The sequence below is a fragment of the Astatotilapia calliptera genome, chromosome 8 (genome assembly GCF_964374335.1).
Source record: "Astatotilapia calliptera chromosome 8, fAstCal68.1, whole genome shotgun sequence".
Classification (NCBI taxonomy): domain Eukaryota; kingdom Metazoa; phylum Chordata; class Actinopteri; order Cichliformes; family Cichlidae; genus Astatotilapia; species Astatotilapia calliptera.
The window spans coordinates 4,147,226-4,168,503 of NC_137429.1; the positions used below are offsets into that span (position 1 = coordinate 4,147,226).

At 40.5% G+C, this 21,278-nt stretch overlaps 1 protein-coding gene across 1 annotated transcript in view; it reads left to right on the top strand.

The window, feature by feature from the left end:
* Positions 1 to 21,278, top strand: part of LOC113028026 (corticotropin-releasing factor receptor 1-like) — a 96,251-nt gene that overhangs the window by 68,468 nt on the left and 6,505 nt on the right. Inside the window, exons 8-13 of the mRNA XM_026177958.2 lie at positions 463 to 616; positions 3,595 to 3,655; positions 6,945 to 7,017; positions 14,708 to 14,793; positions 15,614 to 15,749; positions 16,004 to 16,045. Coding sequence (XP_026033743.1) covers positions 463 to 616; positions 3,595 to 3,655; positions 6,945 to 7,017; positions 14,708 to 14,793; positions 15,614 to 15,749; positions 16,004 to 16,045 — 552 coding nt within the window. The remainder of the gene's footprint in view (positions 1 to 462; positions 617 to 3,594; positions 3,656 to 6,944; positions 7,018 to 14,707; positions 14,794 to 15,613; positions 15,750 to 16,003; positions 16,046 to 21,278) is intronic.

The following is a 21,278-nucleotide window of genomic DNA, read 5'->3' on the forward strand; positions in this document are numbered from 1 at the left end:
TCAAACGACCCTGTGAACAAGCACTTGGTGACACCAGGAAGGAAAAACTCCCTTTTAACAGGAAGAAGCCTCTGGCAGAACCAGGCTGGACCATGTAAATAATGGATATAAAGTCTATATGTTACAGTTAGATTGAAATATTTTTGTTTACTGAATTAAATTATTTGTTGGACATAACAAAAAAGAAACAAATTAATTCATTAAGGTATAAAAGTATGTCTTCCATAATAAGTTTAAGCTTGATTAGTTGAAATTGTTCTCAGAATGTAGAAATATTTACATTTTTGCCTTTAATTTGTCAGGTGAAAGTAAGACTAGAACAAGAGCAAGTACGAAGCCATGGATAACAGCTTGTAGATATGGCAGTTTTTAGAAGTATTATCAGTTTGTCTTGGCTGAATTTAATTCAGTAACTACACATTTAAGTCTGCTTAAATGCAGATAATTGTTTTCATTTTGCAGATATGGTGTCGCCTTGTAACCGCCTCCTTCAACTATTTCCACTCCACCAACTTCTTTTGGATGTTTGGAGAGGGCTGCTACCTCCACACCGCCATCGTCCTCACCTACTCCACCGACAAGCTCCGCAAGTGGATGTTCATCTGCATCGGCTGGTGTAAGCAGCCTTACTGCTTTTATCTTGAATTATCTGCAAAACACTTCTACAGTTATCAGTTAATATTTAACAAGGACATTTTGGGAAAATGGGAAACATTTACCAAAATTCTCTCTGATTAAATTGGCTCATAGTTACCAGATCAGTTCAGTAGATTTTTGGACCACTAAGAGTCTTTTTTTCTTTGCTTAAATAACCACTTAATGACAAATCTAAGAGCTTTTTAACAAATCTTATCTACTTACCAAACTAAGCCTAATCATCATTGACTAAAAACAAGTTACAATAAATCAGGATGGTGCAGCAGCTTGTAAATGGCTTAAAAGGTGATGGTGGTGTAAAATCCAGTTTTAAAGGGCTGCATTGCAGGCTCAGTGTCGTACTCCAGTCATCTGACGCACACAAAAATATATGAAAACAGCTTTTTTTACTAGTTCAGGCATATTAAAATATGTATAAACAGACAAAGCAAGGGAAAAACAAACAAATATCTGACCCCAGCTGACGCACGCAAGGATGCAAATATGATGAAACTCTGAAAGAACTAATACATTCACACACCATCAAGTGGCATTTTATTAGCAGTACATCAGTACTGGATTGAAGCCACACTCATGCATACTTTGAGAAAGATGGAGCGGAATTTTTTACAAAGCAAACCAACTGGTTTAATAACAGCAGTTTAGATAAATCTCATTAAGTGGAACATCAAACACTTCTTAATAGAGTGATAGAAAGGCTTAATACAAGTGTAACTAACAAAATTGTAGCAGTTCAAAATAAAACAGCAAAAGAAACCTGATGTAACCCTACTTATGGTTTATTAGCAAGAATGACCAAATTCCCACTAGGCCAGTATCAGATAATCTAGGACTGACAGGAGCCCAAGGTATAAGCATCAATAAGGAAGGACCACACCAAGGTAAACAGTGCACAGCTTGTTATATTTGACACAGCAGCTGCAAATAAATGTACTTGAAACAATAAAATACAAAATAGTTCCCCCCTAAAAATAACAAACTAAATAAAAGTGTGCGCATACAGCTTTCTCTGAGTCAAATGTATGAATGAATAATGTTGGATAACTGATGGATGTTTGGGGCTGTTCAGTTTGTTTAACTGTTGTCCTACCACACGCCGGTGAAGGAAGCTTCAATGGGAACGAAGCTCTGCCTTCAATAAAACCTCAGCAAATCCTACCCACTTTTGGGTTCCACTTAACTGGAACTGTGGAATCACTGCTCCTCGATGGAGGTTTGCTTCAGACTGCGTTCGTCTGTCCAGTCATCCTTTGACCAGATAACAAGAAACCTGACGTTGAACAGGGTGAAATTCGGAACAACCAAAAAAGCTGCAGCAGACTCCGTTGCAACTCCTAGCGATTCGGCTTCGGTAACATTAGTATGCCGAGCACATGGCACTGTATGAACAGGAATGAAAAGGCAACAAATCATCTGATTTGTTCACTTCTTCCTTTAACCCAAAAAAAGAAATGACTAAATCGTTTACATCATACACCCAAAAATTACTTTCTACTGCTCTTTTTTTCTAGCTGGGCTACACCGACATCATGACAATACAGATAAAAGATGGTGGCTAGCTTGGTTTGAGAGCCTGTATAACCTCTAAAGGTTCATCTAGCTTATTCTTCCACTGTCAGAGCTAACGCACAGAAAGACACAACCATTCAGTTAGAATCACCAATTAACCTATCCACAATAACTGCATGTCTGTACTGTTCGAGGATGGTGGAGTACCCTGCACACAAAGTCAAACCCAGGACCTTGTTGCTGTGAGGCAACAGTAAAGTAGTTTTTCCAGCATTAAACTAACCTCTTCTGGTCCTAATTTAAAACTTAAAGTCAAGAAAGTAGGTTTAATTTTCCTACTAATCTCTCAGAAAGAATTCCCAAAATGTCAAGCTAAGGACACTAAATGCTTTAGGGTTAGATTCACTTTGACTAATGGGAGTGTGTTGGCCCAGTCACACAGGCCTACAAATATATCGAAACTCCGCCAACCTGCCGGCCACTAGAAAAAAAGCCTGTAGGCCCGTGTGACTAAAACCTTATCAAAGAGATATCTCAGAGTCCAACTATGAACTTCAGAGCTGTGAGTTTCATCTCAAAAGACGTAGCTGAACATCAGATGCTATTTTATCAAACAGCAGGAGGCAGTTGACTTGATGGAGATCTCAGGATTTTGTGCGGCAGCTGGAAAATGCCTTGGTGTGCAGTTCACTGTCAGCCTGTTTCACATTGTCAAACTAAACTTTGAGTTGTTGAGATTAGGTGTATTGTCTAGCTGGATTACATTTCCCTCCGGGGATGATGTGAAGGCTCGGTGTGAAGGACAGACCGCAGCACATTTCATCAAAATAAATAAGGTCAGATTTTCTGTGCTTCGCTATATGTTGGATCACTGGCTTCGGGAGGACATCATTGCTTTCCACAAGTCAGGAGGTGGACAAGAGGAGAACACTGCAAGAAAAATGTAATTTATCAAGTAATCTGGAGCTGTGAGGGGAGAATTTCCTGCTGATGACAGTAAATTTCCCGCAGCGTGGAAATATTCCAGAGATTTGACTTAAATGTGTGACTCGTTGGCTCGTAGGGTCTTGACACTCCTGTTAGTATCATTTAAAAGTGAGTGATGGCTGTTTTTTCTGCTTTATTAAGCTTTTATAAGTCGGTAAATCATGAGATCACGCCGCATTATCGTCAGCCAGAGTCCAGCTTTTTATTCATTCACAAAGAAACATTCAGATGGTGACAAGTCTTGGCTTGCATCTGTGGATCACGGCACACAGACAACAATTGCTCCTGACAGAGCTTGGCAGTCACTGGTGCTGTGCTTTAAAAAAAAAAAGAAAAGGATTTCATATTCCAGCATGAAATCCCTGGAGTGATATTTTGTGATTTGAATAGCAGAGAAAGATGAAAGAACCACCTGTCATTTTGTGTTTTTTTGCCTTACAGGTATACCATTCCCGATAATCGTGGCGTGGGCCATCGGGAAGCTCTACTACGACAATGAGAAGTAAGCCTCTTTTCAAGATATTCAACAAGGAACTTTTTATTCTATCCGGGTAATAAAAGGACAAGGGCAAAGCGTTACATTAGGGAGATGAATGTCTATTAATAATCAGCCGTAATCACATTTGCATTGTACAATATTCTTAATTACACTCTAGCCCTGCCAGCATTTCATTGGGAGTGCTTGCTCTCTTTTCACACCTATTAGTGAGGTGAAAATTGATTCGGCAATTTAGAAACGGGCGCTGAATAACTGGAAAAGTCGGTTGATACGCTAGATTTCTCTAATTGTCACCAAATGCAATTAAAAGGCCAAAACCAGATTCTCCAAAGTCCTAAATCTGACTCCCCTGTGCTTCTGAGCTCTGCTGTGGTCCAGAAACTGTTAAAAACTGTGAGTGACATATTCCTTCATTACCACGAGCATACGCTGTAGTTTATTTTGATTCAGTCCCCCCACACAAACCATCCTGCTGCCAGAAATATAAAAATCGCTAGAGTAGTGAATGCATCGGAATCAATTTAATGGCCAAGTCTGATGACACATTCAAGAAATTTGGTTCCAGCTCCCATCAGCAGCAGAGAAAGTGTCTGCAGAGGGAAACGTACACAAAGATAAGTAAAAAGTATACGCAACTGCATTAATGAGATTTTCCTGACAGCGAGTTGTCTATCGAAACATTAAGACTGCACAGACAGCTCATTTACACAGCTCATTTAAACCGAATAAAGTTTTATCCCACTGACCAGTGCAAGACCGTGGGTGTGATTGAACAGTCAAATATTCACACCATTTCTATGTTTTACAGAAAGCAGTGTTTCCCTCAGAAGTGATATTTGGGTTCCAAGGACCTCGTTAGCTTGCTTGGCACCATATTAGTGTTACTTAACACTTCCCAGTAAATGATGCAGTCAGGCTGAAGGTTGTTGACGTTTCCGGTCTAGCTGATGTCTTGAAACTGACTGTGAAGAATGAACGCAGACTTCAGAGGCACTCTTGATGAAACAGAAGACAAGCTGTTTATTTGGATGATAAAAACTCCAACGTGAATCCAAAACAGACCCAACACAAAGTCCAAGATACAAAGTAATAACATCCAGGCAGCACAGCACATTACAACTAGGTCTAAGTGAAACACGAGGTACATATACACACAGACGAACGCGCTGTGTGCTGATGAGGAGTGGAAACAGCTGGGGACCAAGAAACAGGTGAAGCTAATCAATGGTAACGAAAAGACAGAGGTCAAGAGACTACCGCGATAAAGCAGGAAGTGTTTTCACACAGAAGCACACATAAACTTGACACAGAAAGATCCAAGACTAGAAAGGTTACAAAAAACTCTACAAGCTTGCCTTAAACAGAAAACTAATGTAAAACACTGAAACAGAGAACTAAAGGCTAACGATACAGTTCACTCTAACCTTAACCAGAAGTTTTCAGGGTTACAGAGCTTGTTCACTTCTTACTGGGTTACAGCATCATGCTGCATAACTACTCACTACTCAGAGAAGATACAACAAAGCATTTTGCATGGAGAGAATTTAAACCTTTTGGATTTCTCTGACAAGCATATATAGAAGACAATAGAATCTAGTCTGCAAGTTTCCTTGCAGAGAACCCAGAACTGGCCTTGATGCATTCATCAAGGTGTGAGTATTAGATAAACAGCACTTAGCTGTAGAAAGGAAGTGCTTGCGTGAATGAGACATGTTGCATAAAGCACTTTGAATACTCAAAAGTACTATACAATATAAGAACCAACCCTTTTACCTCAAGAATTACAGAAGAAGGCTAAAGTTATACTATCTATTATACTCCATGAAAAGATCTAAACAACACATAATTTAATGGAAGTCACCATTGTAATTCAAGTCTAACTCTAAGCCTTTAAAAGTCATTTTGCAAGCTTTTCTTTCCTTCTTTTAGTTTGTGACTTGTGGTCTTATAGTTGTTAAACGCCATCGTGTGAGCGCTTACACTGCTTTGCAGTTTTTAGGTTGAGACTAACATGCACAGTTTGAAGATATCCTCAGTATATCAACCTGCATCATACAGTACAGGGCTCAGCTGAGCAGCAAAACACACAATCCAAATAAGCAAAGCTCAAGGAAAGCAACAACCAAACAAAATGACAACAAAAAGAACCCAGGCTGCAAAGACCTGACAGCTGAAGGAGGGAACGCAAACCTCCCAGATACACGAGGCAGCAATCAGCTAAACAAACCCCGACAACACGGAAGCAAAATATGACACGTGAACAAATGAAAGTGCTCCGTGAAAAGAAAACAACAAATCAAATGAAGGCCAGTGATATACACAGATACAAAACCATGTCGACGGTATGAGGAGAGAGGGAACAAATGCAACCAAATTCAAAAGAAATACAGCAAGACGCTAAGTTAATCCATTCCTCTACAAACTGATTGAAATCCTCCAGAAAAAGATTACCATTGATTTAACTCTTAGGCCTAAATCTTTGCCGATGATGAAACACAATCCCTCAGATAGAGACATGGGATTTTTCGTGGTAGGGGTGGGGGATACAGTTTTTTATTTGTGTGTGTGCTATTGTGCTTTTCCTTTCTTGAATGCCACAAATTTGGAGAACTTTTATTTAAAACTCATTATCAGTGAGGACTCAGACATCAGAGGGTTAATTATCGAAACAGAGTCACTCTGTGGTTCTTTCATTTTTAAGGGGTCAGTTTGTGCTCAAGGAGCATTTTTCGTAATTCATCAATGAACACAGACTTACTGGAGCCCCTGTTTACGCACGAATATCAGTATATTAAGAGTAGAGACTGTACAAACAAGGGTGTGGCACAGGTAGTGGAAGAGTGCTGTTTGTATTATTACACAGATAAAAATAGTCCCCAACAAATGCTCGGTTTAATCCTGTTTGAGTACGATTTGATGAAAACCGCAGGGGCCAGCTGCCACCAGCTGCCTTATTCCCTCTTGATTCATTTCAAGAAAATTACATAAGATCCTTTCTTCTGTTCTCACGAGGCTGGCAGATGTTTTCATTTATATTAAGGCAGAAGCCCTTAAATGTTACTTGTTTTAAAGGGTTAAAGTCCTGAGAGTATTTCCCACCTCTGGCTAAAATAATCTGGCTATAACTCATATTTTGGGTGAATCACTGACTGGAAAACACATGTTTAAACCCCTTGAGCACACATTGGGAAATGAATGCCAACACATACCGAAGGGGAGGAGATGAGTGACAATATAAATGGACCTGCTCGTTAGAACAAACCATGACTGATTGCTTTTGCTGACATTTCAGGTGCTGGTTTGGGAAGCGAGCTGGCGTGTACACCGACTACATCTATCAAGGTCCCATGATTCTGGTTTTAGTGGTAAGAGTCTCTTTTGTTGCCCTTCAGTAGTAGCATGTGCTTCAGAACCTGCTCGACATAATTTGCAGGTACAATTAGTCCTCATTATGTCTTGGAAATGCCTGACAGGCGTGAAAAGTTGGAAAGTTGAACACATATTTCAATGATAAATGAGCCGGCCCGACGTTAGCTCTATCAAGATTAACGTTTAACTTGACAACCTCTGGGACTCATTTTGGACTTCAGGCATAAAAACATGAATAAAGTCCAAATATATGTTCAGTCTTGAAGGAATTATCTCTTACACTAGGCTATTTCCACCCCCTGGGGTGGGTGCCTTTCATCACAAATCAGCTTTTGCAAATCTGTCTTGTCACTTGAACTGAAAATATCTCTCATCTGCATCCAGTTTGCCGTCAAATCACAGCTGAGATTAATCTTCATTCTAAACTGTATGTCAGCTCCAAGAAAGACTTCTCCTTCAGCATTCGGATATGTGTTTTTGTGACTCACCCTCGCCCTGCCAGCCGTCCCTTGTGATTCTGAGCCCTTCAGCGGGGCTCATGTGAAAGGTCCTCGAGATTTTACAGAATAGCTGGGGACTCGTGTGAGCTTTGCTCAGCTCTCATCTGGACTAACCCTCTCCTGTCTGAGCATCCAAAATACTGTCCTCAGTCCCCTGTTGCAATGTAGATAAGTAGAATCGATCCAGTGCTGTGCTTAAATGTAAGAATTAGAGGAGTACGCTTTTTCTATTTTGTAATTTTACACAGAGGAACATGTTGCACTTTTACTCTACCACAATCACCTTTACAGATATGTCCTAATATAAATGCATTGTTTTTCATCTACATGTATTGATATCATTTGAATATACAAAATATTAGAATAGAGATCGGATTCAAAAGACAGATCCAGCTCAAACTGGTTATCGGTACTTCTGTAGAAGATGAGAGAGGGAGTTTTGACTGGCCAAGTTAATCTCTGAAGTATCTAGTACTCTGATGATGATGAGATGAGAGATGATGAGATAGCCTTTATTTGTCAGTTGCAGGTCTTTTGCCCACAACCGAGATGACAGACCTTGCCGACCGTACATACAATACAAACATCACATTGAGGAGACAGGTCAGGCTAGGTAGCGAGGAAAAAAAAACATCGAAATGTGTAACACAGAAGGATAATAATGCACAGATATCAACACACCATAGCACAATAAACACAGACAAGCAACATGGGAAAGAGTTCCAGTGTGTACATCTGATCTGGGACCGCTGCAATCTTTCGACTGCGCCTCCAACTGACCCGATGTCCACATCAGAGGGGAGGTAAGCGTTGGAGGTGGCGTTGGATCCGGGGTAGGAATGGGAAGGAACAGACTAAACACAGTCGTTATCAGGGTGTTTTGTTCAGCTCCAGCCTTGCAGCTGGCACCAAAGGGGTATCCACATAAGGGATGGTATTTTTTACTTTAGTGCGAACAGCTCATCTGAATTTCAAAGCAGTTCTACAGTCCAACACCGGTCTCTCAATCTCCCGTTGGAGAGCTGCGAGCTTCGCCATACTTGCGTTCTGTGACGTTGTCATTTCTTGTGCTCAAGGAGCCAATTTCTGAGAACTCACGGCAGTCCAATTTGCGCCCCGAGATGTTATTCCGAGCGAGCCCTTCCGAGATGTATCCAGTCTGCAGTCAGAGATCTTATTCTGAGTATTCACAGCAGCCGTAGCTTCTCCAAGATCTTATCCGTGCTGACTCAATGAGCCCATTTTGAGAAACTCACGCCTCTCCCATCGTTTCAATCCCAGCGGGCAGCCTTGTGGGGGTTTGAACAGCCGGTTCCGCTTTCTTAATTCTTCGATAAGTCAGGGCCAAGCCAGCTCCGATCAGCCAGAACCCTGTTACCATGGTTCCGAATAGGTAGATATCTTCAGCACTCAGGCTCACCCAAGCCCAAACTTCTCGTTGAGAAAGGGGTGTCAATTGCATTTAGGGACCAGTTGATCCAATCCATAATTCCTCTTTTAGGTTTTAGAGAACAGACTGTGTGAGAGTGTTCCAGGGAAAATACAAAAAAACCACGAGACTAGACAAGGACATAAGCAGGGAAGATAAGGGAGAGGAGAAAAAGTGTGTCCGCCTCCTCCGAGAGCCAAAGAGAGTGATGGAATGAAATTGTCTTACTTGGGATTATCTGGACATGAATAACAGGGGAGGTCCCAGGTCGACAGGCAGGTAAAAGAGAGGATCAGTGTACCCTTCGCACTTAATGTGTGCCCCGAATGTTCAAACAAACTCTGCACTCATTCCAGTCCTGAACCAAGCCAGCTTTCTTCTGATTGGTTGCCCCTCTGAAGCAAAACGTTTTAACAACAATTTGTTGGGGCAGGCAAACATGAGCCTTGGTCAGTGTTGGGTAGTAACAGAATACATGTGCCGGCGTTACGTATTTAAAATACAAAATATGAAGAATTGTAAACAGTTACCATTTAAAAAGGTAGTATTCAGAATACAGTTACTTTGTTGAAATTAATGGATTACACGGCGGTCTTTTCCTGTTTCATATGTTAGGCTGTCCCCTCTCTATTTCTGATCATTTCACTCCAGTGGAAACCCAAACAAAACACGCATTAAGAGGCTCTAATGTCTGTGTCTCAATCTCGCGGCCCATGTCACCTCTACTGCGGCATAATGGCATAGCATGTATGAAGCATGTAAATATAATAATAACCACTGCAGCCAAAAAGAGTGTCTGACAAGCCCAGTTGTAAGTAAGCTATATTTATATACGCGCGGAATAGTTTTCTACACGAGATCGCTGCAAAAAGTGCAGCCTTACCTAATGTCCACCTACTGTTACTCATTTATATTAAGATTTAAATGTTGGTATTGGTATGGCGAGTGTCCTTCAGTAATGGTAATAAATCACACAGCAATAGTACATTCATGTAGTTGTAAAAAAGCATGGTAATATATTAAGTAATCCAAAGTATTCAGAATATGTTACTCTCATTGAGTAACATAACGGAATACATGGGGCATGTAATCTGTAATCTGTAGTGGAATACATTTTAAAAGTAACCTTCCCAACACTGTCTTTGGAAGACATAATAGAGCTTTACAATAAGCATTTAGTAGACTGAACATTTACTAATTAAAAAACAACAGTTCACTTAAATATATATAAGTAAAAGTTAGCAGATCTTATGTACAAATGCAGATGTTTTAAAGGTTAAATCATTTTGCACCATCTATAACTCTTGAGAGTGTAGCGTTTAAAGATAAAACGTAACACATATGAGCGAGAGTCAAGTTAAATAGAAGTACAGGCTTTAAGCATCATGTTGCCTTTACTGGGTTGTTTTTGGGCAGTGGGGTTGTTTAGCATTCCTTGTAGGATGCTGCAAGCCGGACTGAGATGGTTTGGGTCGTTTTTTTGCCCATTTTTGGTTTCGAGTATTCTGAAACCTGAGCTATGAGCTCACAGAGATGAGTTGTCCATTCTCAAACCTCCGTATTTGAAACTTAACATTTTGGCCCTGTTGGATTTGAAAGTCCACTTGAACAGGATATATATGAGATAATATTAGGAGAAGCAGAATAGGTCTTGTTTAACTGAAGGATCAGATTATTTCCTCCCCCTCTACAGTCCACGTCTTCACACACTGTCACTGTTTGATCACGTCTTTGCTCAGTTTTGACTTTTTTGTCCCTGCTGGCTCTCGACTGGTCGAGTGACCTCCCCACCCAACATCCAAAACAGCACACCCTTATCCTCTCTTCTTTGAAAAAAAAAGGAAAAATCATCTCTTCAAGAGGCTCTTTACTGTGTTCGCTCCTGCTTTACTCGCCCCTGGAGCACATATCTGTCTGCTCTAATATCTCTCTGCTACTTTCCCTGAAATTTCTCCAGTCTTCCTTACAATGGCATGTTCTTGCGGGCTTTTATCTCTGTGCCCAGCACTTAATCCGACAGGGTGAACATGTGGTCACCAGGAAATTCGTGGTCTGCTCTCTGAGGGTGTTGCGTCGGTGGACTCTCCAGGCATCATCACCAGCGGCTCTTAATATCAGCAATAAAGTAATGTCCTGCCTTAATGAAGGAATCTGGGATGTTATTAAAAATTGCATGAGCTTAGTTAGACCAATAGAGTGCAGGGTCCCTGAGAGGCTGCCATACATCTGTTCGAGCCAAGGTCGGGTCAAACCGGCCCTGGAAAGTATTCCTATGTCTATTTTTACTCCCATGTGACTTATTTCACACTTATTTCACAAGCTATTGATTTTGTCATTCGTCACACAGTGGAAAAATAATCTCAAGAAGCACTTTAGATACACAAAGAACATTTTTTAAGCAAGATTAAAGGAGAATGTAGGCATTATGTTAGATTTCTCTCTGTGCCAGTAAAGCCTCCTGTTTAACTAAAGCCTTAAACAGCTTAGTGCCTTATCGACATAGAGCTCCTTGTTGTACAGAAGCTGTTAACGTTGACTGACGTGTACTTCAACACCATCAACACGCACACTCTGTTTATTTTGAGTCATCTCCATCCTGCTGCCATAAAGGGTGGAAGAAGAAATCATTTTACTTGTGTGTAAAAGCAGCAGAAGCACCGTATTGAAACACTAAAACTATCATCAGCTAAAAGTGATTAAAATGTATAATAAAAATAAAAATAAACTGTCAGTGTGTTTTAACGTGTAGCATTTCACAGCTGTGATGGATGGAGTTTAATTAGTATGTAGTTAGTGGGTACATTATGTAGCCGTATCATGTGTTAATGATAAAGGTCTACATCACCCAACAAGACTCCAGCTTCCCACATGATCTTGAAGTGGATAAGCAGAAGAGGATGGATGGATGACCCCAACCGGTCGCAGCAGATGGCCCCGCCCCTCCCTGAGCCTGGTTCTGCCGGAGGTTTCTTCCTGTTAAAAGGAAGTTTTTCCTTCCCACTGTCGCCAAAGAGCTTGCTCATAGGGGGTCATATGATTGTTGGGTTTTTCTCTGTATCTATGAAGCGCCTTGAGGCGACTTTTGTTGTGATTTGGCGCTATATAAATAAAATTGAATTGAAATTGAATTGAATTGGATGGATGGATGATAAGGAGATATTAAATAAGAAGGAGATCTGGGAATCTGGGCGAAGTCTGATCTGCCAAAGGCGGCCGTTGACCTGTGCCTGTGCATAGTATGTTTTTCAGGAGGGAAAAACCTTTTTAAACCTTGTTTTGGTGCAAAGACGCCAAACTTCTGAAACGCTTTTTATTGGCTCTTATTGGTGATTCTTTACTTTCATGTCATAATCCTACAGTTTTCTTGAGTTAAGCATTGGATCCTTTAATATTTCTCTGTTCGGGTTTGTACAGGATTTAGTTTTATTGCTTTTAAAGCCCTCTAAGTTTCTGATTATTGTGAGGGTGAGGTTTGATTCATGTTCTGTTTTCATTATCATTGTAGTAACTTTACACTTTAGTTCCTGTTTTATTATGTGAGTTTTCAGTGCTTAGTGCTGACTGTTATATTGTTCAAGGGTTAGTTTGTGCAGCTTTGTGTGCAGTCTTGGGTTATTCGATGCCACTCGTGGTTATATAACAAACTCCATTTTGGACATTATTGTCATGAACTTCTCCTCAGCTTTTAAAACTCATCTTTTATTTCATTTTTTTGTCACCTGCATTCCGCATTTGGGTCCAACAATCCACATCCTTACAACAGCCCAGTGATCTTTAAAGCTAAACATATGCCCCTTTACCCCATTCACTTAGATGGGGACTTCAAAATATTTGTTTTTCTTCTAGAAGCACTTTGTCATCATCGGTGCTTGATATTCAGTAGCTGAAAAGAAAGTACTAGTGAAGGTGCATCAAAAAATGTACCAAAGTACATGACCTCAACAAGTATATGCAAGTACATTTGCAACTGGACATATTAATCTGTGTTAATGCACTGACCTGCCCAGCTACCATTCTTTCAATGGCACTAAATGTTTGTGTATAACTTTTAAATGTGAAATGTAACAAACTGCAATATTTAACTCATTCACTGCCAGCCATTGGCAGTGAATGAGTTAAACCCATTGACTCATTCACTGCAATTGACGGCTATAGACGTCAATGGCAGTGAATGAGTTAATCAGGAATTGAAAACCTGCCTAAAGTCCACAAACAGCATGTCGTGTCACGCTGGTGTCTGCACATTTTAAAGCTTCAGCTTCAGACCTTGCTTGGATGAGATGTTAGCATTAGCAGAGCTTGGTTATTAAGCTGTATTCATAAACTGCACAGGTAATGACACAGGTACAGACTTGTGATCATAACTGCCATATTATTGGACAGATAACTGATTATGGTACTACAAACTGGGAATGGGCCTCATTAAGCAGCTAGCACATCTAATACCCTTCTCCACATCCTTTTGGTAAACCCCATATCAATCTAGATATTTAAGCTTCTTTACCATGCATATGGCTGTTGCTGCTTCTGCAAGAAGCTTTGCAACCCACGTTCTATCAGGTCCCTCCTCTTCACACCATGCCTGACTACCTCAGTCTCATCGATGTCATTGTTGCCTGCTCTGTACCACCGCTGTCCCTGCCTTAGGCCTTCCACACATGTTTGTGGAACGTGATCCTTGCAGCACAGCCGGATATAAATTACCGTAGATGGAATAGCAATCATATTTTGACTCTACTGATCTTGACAGAAATACAGTCAAGTGGTCCAGTTGAGTGACCCCAATTAACTGAGGTGAAGCCTAGCAGGCAAAGCCAGGCTGTAAACATGTTTATTTCTGCAGTAAAGTTGGGCATTTTAATACACAAGTCTATGGGGACCGATTTGCTCTTGGAGCCAGCCTCAAATGGCCATTTGTCAGCCCCAGAATTGGCAGTTTGAGCAGCATGCCAAAGCACAAGTGAATTGCAACAACACATACTGTATGTTTTGAAGGAAACGTGATTTGCATGTGGGACATATTCTCTGCAAAACAAAAATTCACCACAAAAATGGCTTATAATCTTATAGGTGAGTCCTGTGTTTGCAAAGAACAGCTCACATTCCTTTGGTTCACCTTCCCTGACTAATTTTTAAATGTAAGGTTTTGTTTTTTGTTTTTTTAACTTTATTACCTTTGTGGTTTTTTTAATCAGAATCAGAATCAGAATCAGAATACTTTATTGATCCCTGGGGGAAATTATTTCCCTATAATCTATATATAATCTATATTAATGCAACACTTCTGTAGTTCTGACTCTATCTACTGCACAACAAGTATGCCCTGGGTGCTAATGAAGAAACCTTGAACCTCAGTGAGCAGCAGTCAATAATGTCAGAAAATGAGGTTTAAAATCATTTTAAAAGCCATTTAAAGGAAAACGAAAGGTGAAAGGGGTTAAGCAATATGAAGAGCACATCAATGAGGAGTAGATGGAAACAAAATAACCTTTCTCTGACACTGACACGCACTGTAAAGCCTTCATAAAGAGGTTCACATTGATTTACAGGACCTTTATTTATTTCAGGTGAGATTAGTCCATATCATTAAAAAAAAAGAAAAACATTAAGGATGAAACTATCACAAAATATACAGACACTTGTTCCAGTATTTACCCACCAGACACCATATTACCCAGTCAGAATAAAAGAGATAAAATTCAGATAAAATTTCCTACATAATCAGTACCATGCTTACTTTGTTTGATTTCTCCACAGATCAATTTCATTTTCCTCTTCAACATCGTACGAATCCTGATGACCAAACTGCGAGCCTCTACGACATCAGAGACAATCCAGTACAGGTGAACTGAACGTTACCTGCTGTGAAAACACTTCCTCATTGTAGTGTGTTTTTTTTTTTATACCACTTGCTTTTGCTTCTACCTGTTATAGAAAATGTGTTCCTTGGCAAGTCTGCCAACTACATTAGCCAGTTTTAGAGACACATTAGGAAGTTGGAAGTTTGAAGACTTAATTTGCAGGTTTTCCATTCAGGAAATCTTCTTTCATGTCCTTTTGGATCATCTGTGTCTCTTTCCTTTGCTTTCTTTTATTTGATAATTTATTTGATTTTTTTTTTTCACTTGTTTTCACTTTCGCTGTGAAAAACAACTAAAAATAATGTGATTATGTTTGGCTTGGTTTGGGCACTAAGAAGGATTTGGTTTGGTTTTGCCACTAAAACTGACTTGGTTAGGTTTGGTGCAAAAGCCTAAATATTTAGCCACTAAAAATCTGGTTGGTTTAATGTACTAAATAGTATTTAGTCAGGTTTAGACAGCAAAAACTGGGTAAGGCTAGGTTTGAGTGAATGGTTTGGGTTAAAACATGCCCCTTCACAATAAAACCCTGCACGCTGAATGTCTAGTTGAGAGTGACTTATTCTTCTCAGTAATTCCACTGGACAGTAAAGGACACCTTGTGTGTAAATGAGCCATGCTATTGTGAAAAAGCCACGAACTGAATGTGCTCTGCTGTACCTGAAGCATAGAGACCCTGGATCTTAGTCACGATTTACACTTAATCCTCAGTCAGGTAAAAGGATCCAAAAAGAGCCTTTAACACACAGTGAGCTGAGCCTGTCCGTCATGGTTGTCTGATCTGTGGTTTCTTCGCCTGCAGGAAAGCCGTGAAGGCCACGCTCGTCCTTCTCCCCCTCCTGGGAATCACCTATATGCTGTTTTTTGTCAACCCAGGGGAAGATGAGATCTCTCAAATCGTCTTCATCTACTTCAACTCCTTCTTGGAATCCTTCCAGGTACAATTTGTTTAAACAGTGGAGCCTTTCAGAGACAATCAGAGTATAATGACATTTGTGTGGGTGGATTTCTTTTTTTGGGGGGGTAGATAAAGAGTAATTGTAATGATGGGACTGGGAAATGATTAAATGAATGTGTGTGATAAGCTGCTGTGTATATGTGATTAATCCAGGATCACAGCGCTGATGTTTTGGATGGCTTCCTCTTTGTTCATGTTTTGTCCTTTCTTTATCTCTCCCTTCCTCTCACACAGGGTTTCTTTGTGTCAGTATTTTACTGCTTCCTAAATAGCGAGGTAAGCAGAATCACACCGCCTTATTGATTTAACATTTTAAAGCCCCCACCCCCTTTTGCTTTAGACACTTATTTATATCTCCCCGTCTTCAGGCGGCTCCACTCGCCGTTTCGGTGGCTGCATGTTCCTATGTGTGTTTTTTTGCAGGGAGCAGAGTGATAAAGCTCGAAGCACTTATATTCAGGGCACAATTAAGACTTGTCATGTGCCGACATAAGTGACATCACTCGCTACACTTTATGACAGTGTCAGCCCTAATTTGGTTTCATGGCGAAATCAGGGGTGAAACCCTCTGAAAATAGAACTCCAGTATTAATATGCAAGCACGGAGGAATGCTACTTTATGTTTGATACGCTCATTGTTTAATATTAATATTAGTCATAGTTTTAGCATTTTAATTGGTATCTGCTCCATAGAAAAAATCACATTTAACACATTTAAGTCTTTGCACATTTTAAGCAGTAAGTAGTAACAAATGTATAAAGTGTTGCTCCTTTCCTGTTCCTTCCTTCCTACAAGAACAGTCCTCATTGCCTCTTTGCACCATCTGCAGATGTTTCCTCGCGGCTTACGAGCGTGCTGGCAGTTGTTTCTCTGTTTCTTTTACACGATACAAGCAGAACAAAATAGATAGCAGAAGTGAAACAGATGCTGCAGCTGAGGCCGGTGAGCTTTAGGCTGATGCAGATCTGTCAAATCAAGAAAGACTATATTTAGAGTGTGCAGCCCTGCTAGCAGCTATGTGGTGCTTTGCAGATCAGCACAGTGGTGCCTTACTGCTAACACCAGCATGCTAACCTGCTGATGTTCACTGTTTATTTCAGGGCATGAGCGTTAAACACAAAGTCTAGCTGTGGCTTGATGTTTTGAAGGTGAACTGATGATGAAACTGGCTTAAAGGGGGCGCTAGATGATTCCTATGGGAATAAAGAACATCTGTACAGATTAGCTGTATTTACTGTAATAGATCTAAATACTGTTTCTAAATAAATTTTAAAAAAAGCAAAACGCAAGTAGTTCAAACAGCAACATCCCAGCAGCTGTGCCTAAAACAGACACGTTAACGCCCAGGTCAAAACTGGTTGCTGTATATTAGTTTTGACAGATGCTGACCTTGTTTTCATTTACAAAAGAGGTTCAGCAGCAAATATCTGTCAGATCACTGCAATGAAGAAATCTTTATGTCTTTACTAAATGGGTGTAAATAGATGGCTACACAACGTGGACCTTGTTTGGTAGATTACAAACATGTCTGGGATGTTTTTTGCTGAAAAACATCAGCAGCTCATGCACGACTCCGACTGTACCTATTTATTGCATCATGACAGCTGTAACGTTTCAAGCACACCTGCACTTGATCAGACGAACTTTCTTGTGTGCACTGTCACAAACATCGCCCCCTGTGCCCCGATGTCAGCATTATAAACTCATGGTGTGGCTGAATTACTGTCAGGATCAGTTAGCTCAGCAAGTAAAAGACTCGGGAGAGAGGCTGACAGTTTAAGTTGCTCGTGTGGGGTTTTGTTCTCGACTTTCTTAATCTAAAGTCCAACATGGACATCGAGGCAAAGTTCAAGGAGCAGACAGCGAGGCTTCATGCCCAAACTTGACAGATCTTCTGTGTTTGAACTACTGCATGTTTTAGAGCTAATGTGACTTCTGGACAACCTCAGTGGGTTTTGTAATACTATTTTGGCAGCTACATGGAGCTGAGTTTTGCAGAGGGAGAGAGATGTTGGGTGGATAACTGTAGATATTACCTGAAAAACATTTTTAGATTGAACCACCACTGGCAGTTTCTCTGTCTTGTCTGAAAAACAGAATCAGAGATATTGTAGGCTCGACATTATAGTTGGTTGTTCTGGTAAAGGGGAATTTGTGTTGTTGGGTTTTTGTTTGTTTGTTTGTTTGTTTGTTTGTTTGTTTGTTTGTTTGTTTGTTTTATTTTATTGCCTAGAATAAAACAGAGCAGACAAAGCATTCTCAGTCGAGCTTCAAGGATCCTGATCGCTTTCTCAGCCGACTGGTCTGTGGGGAAGACAGCTGATGAGAAGTGTTGTTTAATTTATTTATTTTTTAAACAGGCTTTGGTAATTCTATTCTATGCATGTGGAGTAGAAACCCATTTTGTAACCAATTTAGTTTTCAATCAGATGTTGCTTTAAAAAATTAAACCTGGCATTTTGTTTCTTTATTGGAATACTAGAGTAACTGGGCGATAACAACAATGTGTACAGTTCAAAATTTAAAAGCAAATAGTAAGAAGAGAGCTGCCCAAAAAATGAGTATTAAGTATTGAAATCTTTAGGTACACTCAAAGCAGTTTGTGGCACAACCTCTTCCTCTTCTTTATGAGAGAGAGGATAGCTAGCGTTGCATTATTAGCTTTTGATTTTGCCTTTGTGTCCTCAGCCCAACTTGAAACTGAATATTTTTTGTGTCATGCTGAACAATTTTAGGCCACTTCATTCTGTTTTTGTCCTCACTGTGAGCAGATCACCTTAAATTACCAGCACTGACAGGCATTAATAAATTGGTGGCTGTGGCTCAGGTGGCAGAGCACTTGTTGTTTGATTGCAGGTTGAGTGATTTAATTCCTGGCCTTGGACTCAATAGATGGCTTTTAGGCCGTTCACTTCTGTAATCAATATCGAGCTACGGTTAATTGAAAAGCAAACTGTAGTCTCTTCTGTCAGAGAATGCAGCTTTTAGCAACTCAGATTTTCTCTGGTTTTGTTGTAAATTTCCGTGTTTGCTTATTGAAGCAAAAGGTTGAACACTTCACACTTTTTTTCTGGCATTTTGTGAACTAAATGATCATTTATTAAGAAAGCAAGAGAAAAAAAATGACAGGTTAATGAAAAAAATATTTGCAGCTCCTGTAATATGAAAAGTGAAATGCGTGTGTGTGTCACGGGCTGCGATGGCAAAGACCGTGGAGTTGCAGTGAAAGTAGGGCCCAAATGCGAGACTCTGTGTGAAGGACAGTGGATTTATTGACAGGGGGTGGAAAACACACAACTATATACAAAATCCCAGCACTGTGGTCCCGTGGCGATTCTCCCTGAATCCCACACAGTGCAGATGTTCATGAAAGGTGAAACAGTGGCGACTCCAAAAACTCCCACACTCCGCTCCAGATTCCTGGTAACATAGACACATACAGGTTAGCAGGGAATCTGCGTTCTCAAAGGTTTGGACCAAGTCCACAGCTGTACTGACGAGTTCTGACTCAAGGATGCAGTGTCGGCCTCAGCTCAGCTACAGTCTTAAATGCCGCTCCCTTGACGAGCGTAATCTGCTGCAGCTGGCAGAGGACGACGAGCGGCAGGTGTGGCTGTCTCTAGAGCAGAAACACTTCCAGGTTCGCAGTCTCCTCAGCACACCAAAACCTCTGGAAGCTCACACGGAAAAACATGGAGAGAAAACCAAAACACCACATGGAAAATATAAACATAAACATACACTAAAATACATGAGCCCTGGGTCCCTAGACCCAGGCCATGACAGTGTGGGTGTAATTTTTATCAGATTTGACTGATAGCTTTCACAGCAAAGACCATCATCACAATGTGACTGGTGCCCCAAAATGACGGGAAGTCCACACCCATTAGTTTAGTTTAGACTCCACATTATGAAGCCTCAGTGTTAGCACTTTGGGGGTTTTTGGAGACAGAAGTGACCATATTTGCATCCTGAAACTGTATGGATGTGACACTGACACACAGACTAAATATTTCAGTTTCACTCACCAAAACTGAAGCCCAGACTTCTTGGGCTATATTTATCACACATCAAGCCGGATCATTTCTTGCTTTTAGGCTCCACAAGGCAACAAAAGCACAAACCCGATGGAGAGGTCGAGTTCAGTGATGCAGATTAGACACATGACAGCCTATGGACCTTTGATGAACACACATATGGCTTATGAATGCTAATTAAGTTTGCTGTGGTGTGTTTCCGCCGAATGTTTGGTTACTAGCGTAACTGCGGTTCTCTGAAAACCAAGAGACTGCAGTTTGAAAGAGAATTCAGCAAATACATCACGTGCCACCTTTTCATGTAAATAAGGTCACTTGGAAAAAATAATAATGCCAGTGTCAGCATTCAAAACCAATGGGTGATGTAATGGTGGCTATGCCCACTTTAAGCGCTAAAGTTGTTTTAATTAAGGAAGAAACTATCCAAAGAGGCCAAAGTGTATTTTTGTATGAGACTGTAATCATCTATGGGGACTGATTCATTTGAAGACAGCCTCAAGTGGCCGCTAGAGGAACTGCAGTTTTGGCTTTATTTTTTCAGCCCGGAGTTTGTAGTTTAAAAAGCCTACTCCTGCTTCCAAAATAGCAAAGAAATTTAGAAAATCTCATAAAATTTGTGTTCATGTAGAATTTCATCCTTCACAGCAGGAAGCCACCTGAGAAATGGCTAATGATTTGGTACGTCACAGTGTTTAGATGGACTGTTCTATTATGCTCTCCAAAGTCTCAATCGAGACCATAGCCGTGCCACCTGAGCCACAAACTAGGCATAAAGGTAAACCTGCAGGATCATAACCTGATTTAGCTTCAGAGCCCGGCGTCATTTGACAGAACAATCATTACCTAACGAGTTATTCCTTGACTCGCTTGTAGATGTAATATCAGCTGACTGCTTGCCCTTTGGTACCGTCCCACACTGTGATAGCCGACTGAATGATGAACGACTGTCTCATCATGAACAGTGTTGTAGCTGCAATGAGGAGCTTAACCAGCATGTGCAGCCTACACAGGGTATTGATTTAGTGTTTTGTTACAGGCTGAGGGTAGCAGGGAAAAGCAGGGGGAAAAATGAAAGAGATGAACAAAGGATACCCACAGTCACATACAGGAGAAACGGAAAACTTTGGAGCAAAAACATCTGTAGAGGATTAAATGATCCTACTTTGGGCCACATGACCCAAGTGAAACACAATGGTGGTCAGTTATCTGACAGTCTGCCCTGTAAAGTCTAAAGTTGTGTGTTAAAGTAATGCTCTGTGGTTCACATTTTAGATTAGCGAAAGATAAGAATTGTGATTGTGGAGGTGGACAGAAATGGGACACATGGGGCGATTGATTTTTGGATTGATTGATTGATGGTCCCGTTTTAATCATCGTTAAAATAATTTATAGCCAGTTGTCACCGTATAGTATATGAAACATATGAGCTGAGGGCCATAAATGTGACTGTACAGTGCAGAGACTGCTATAT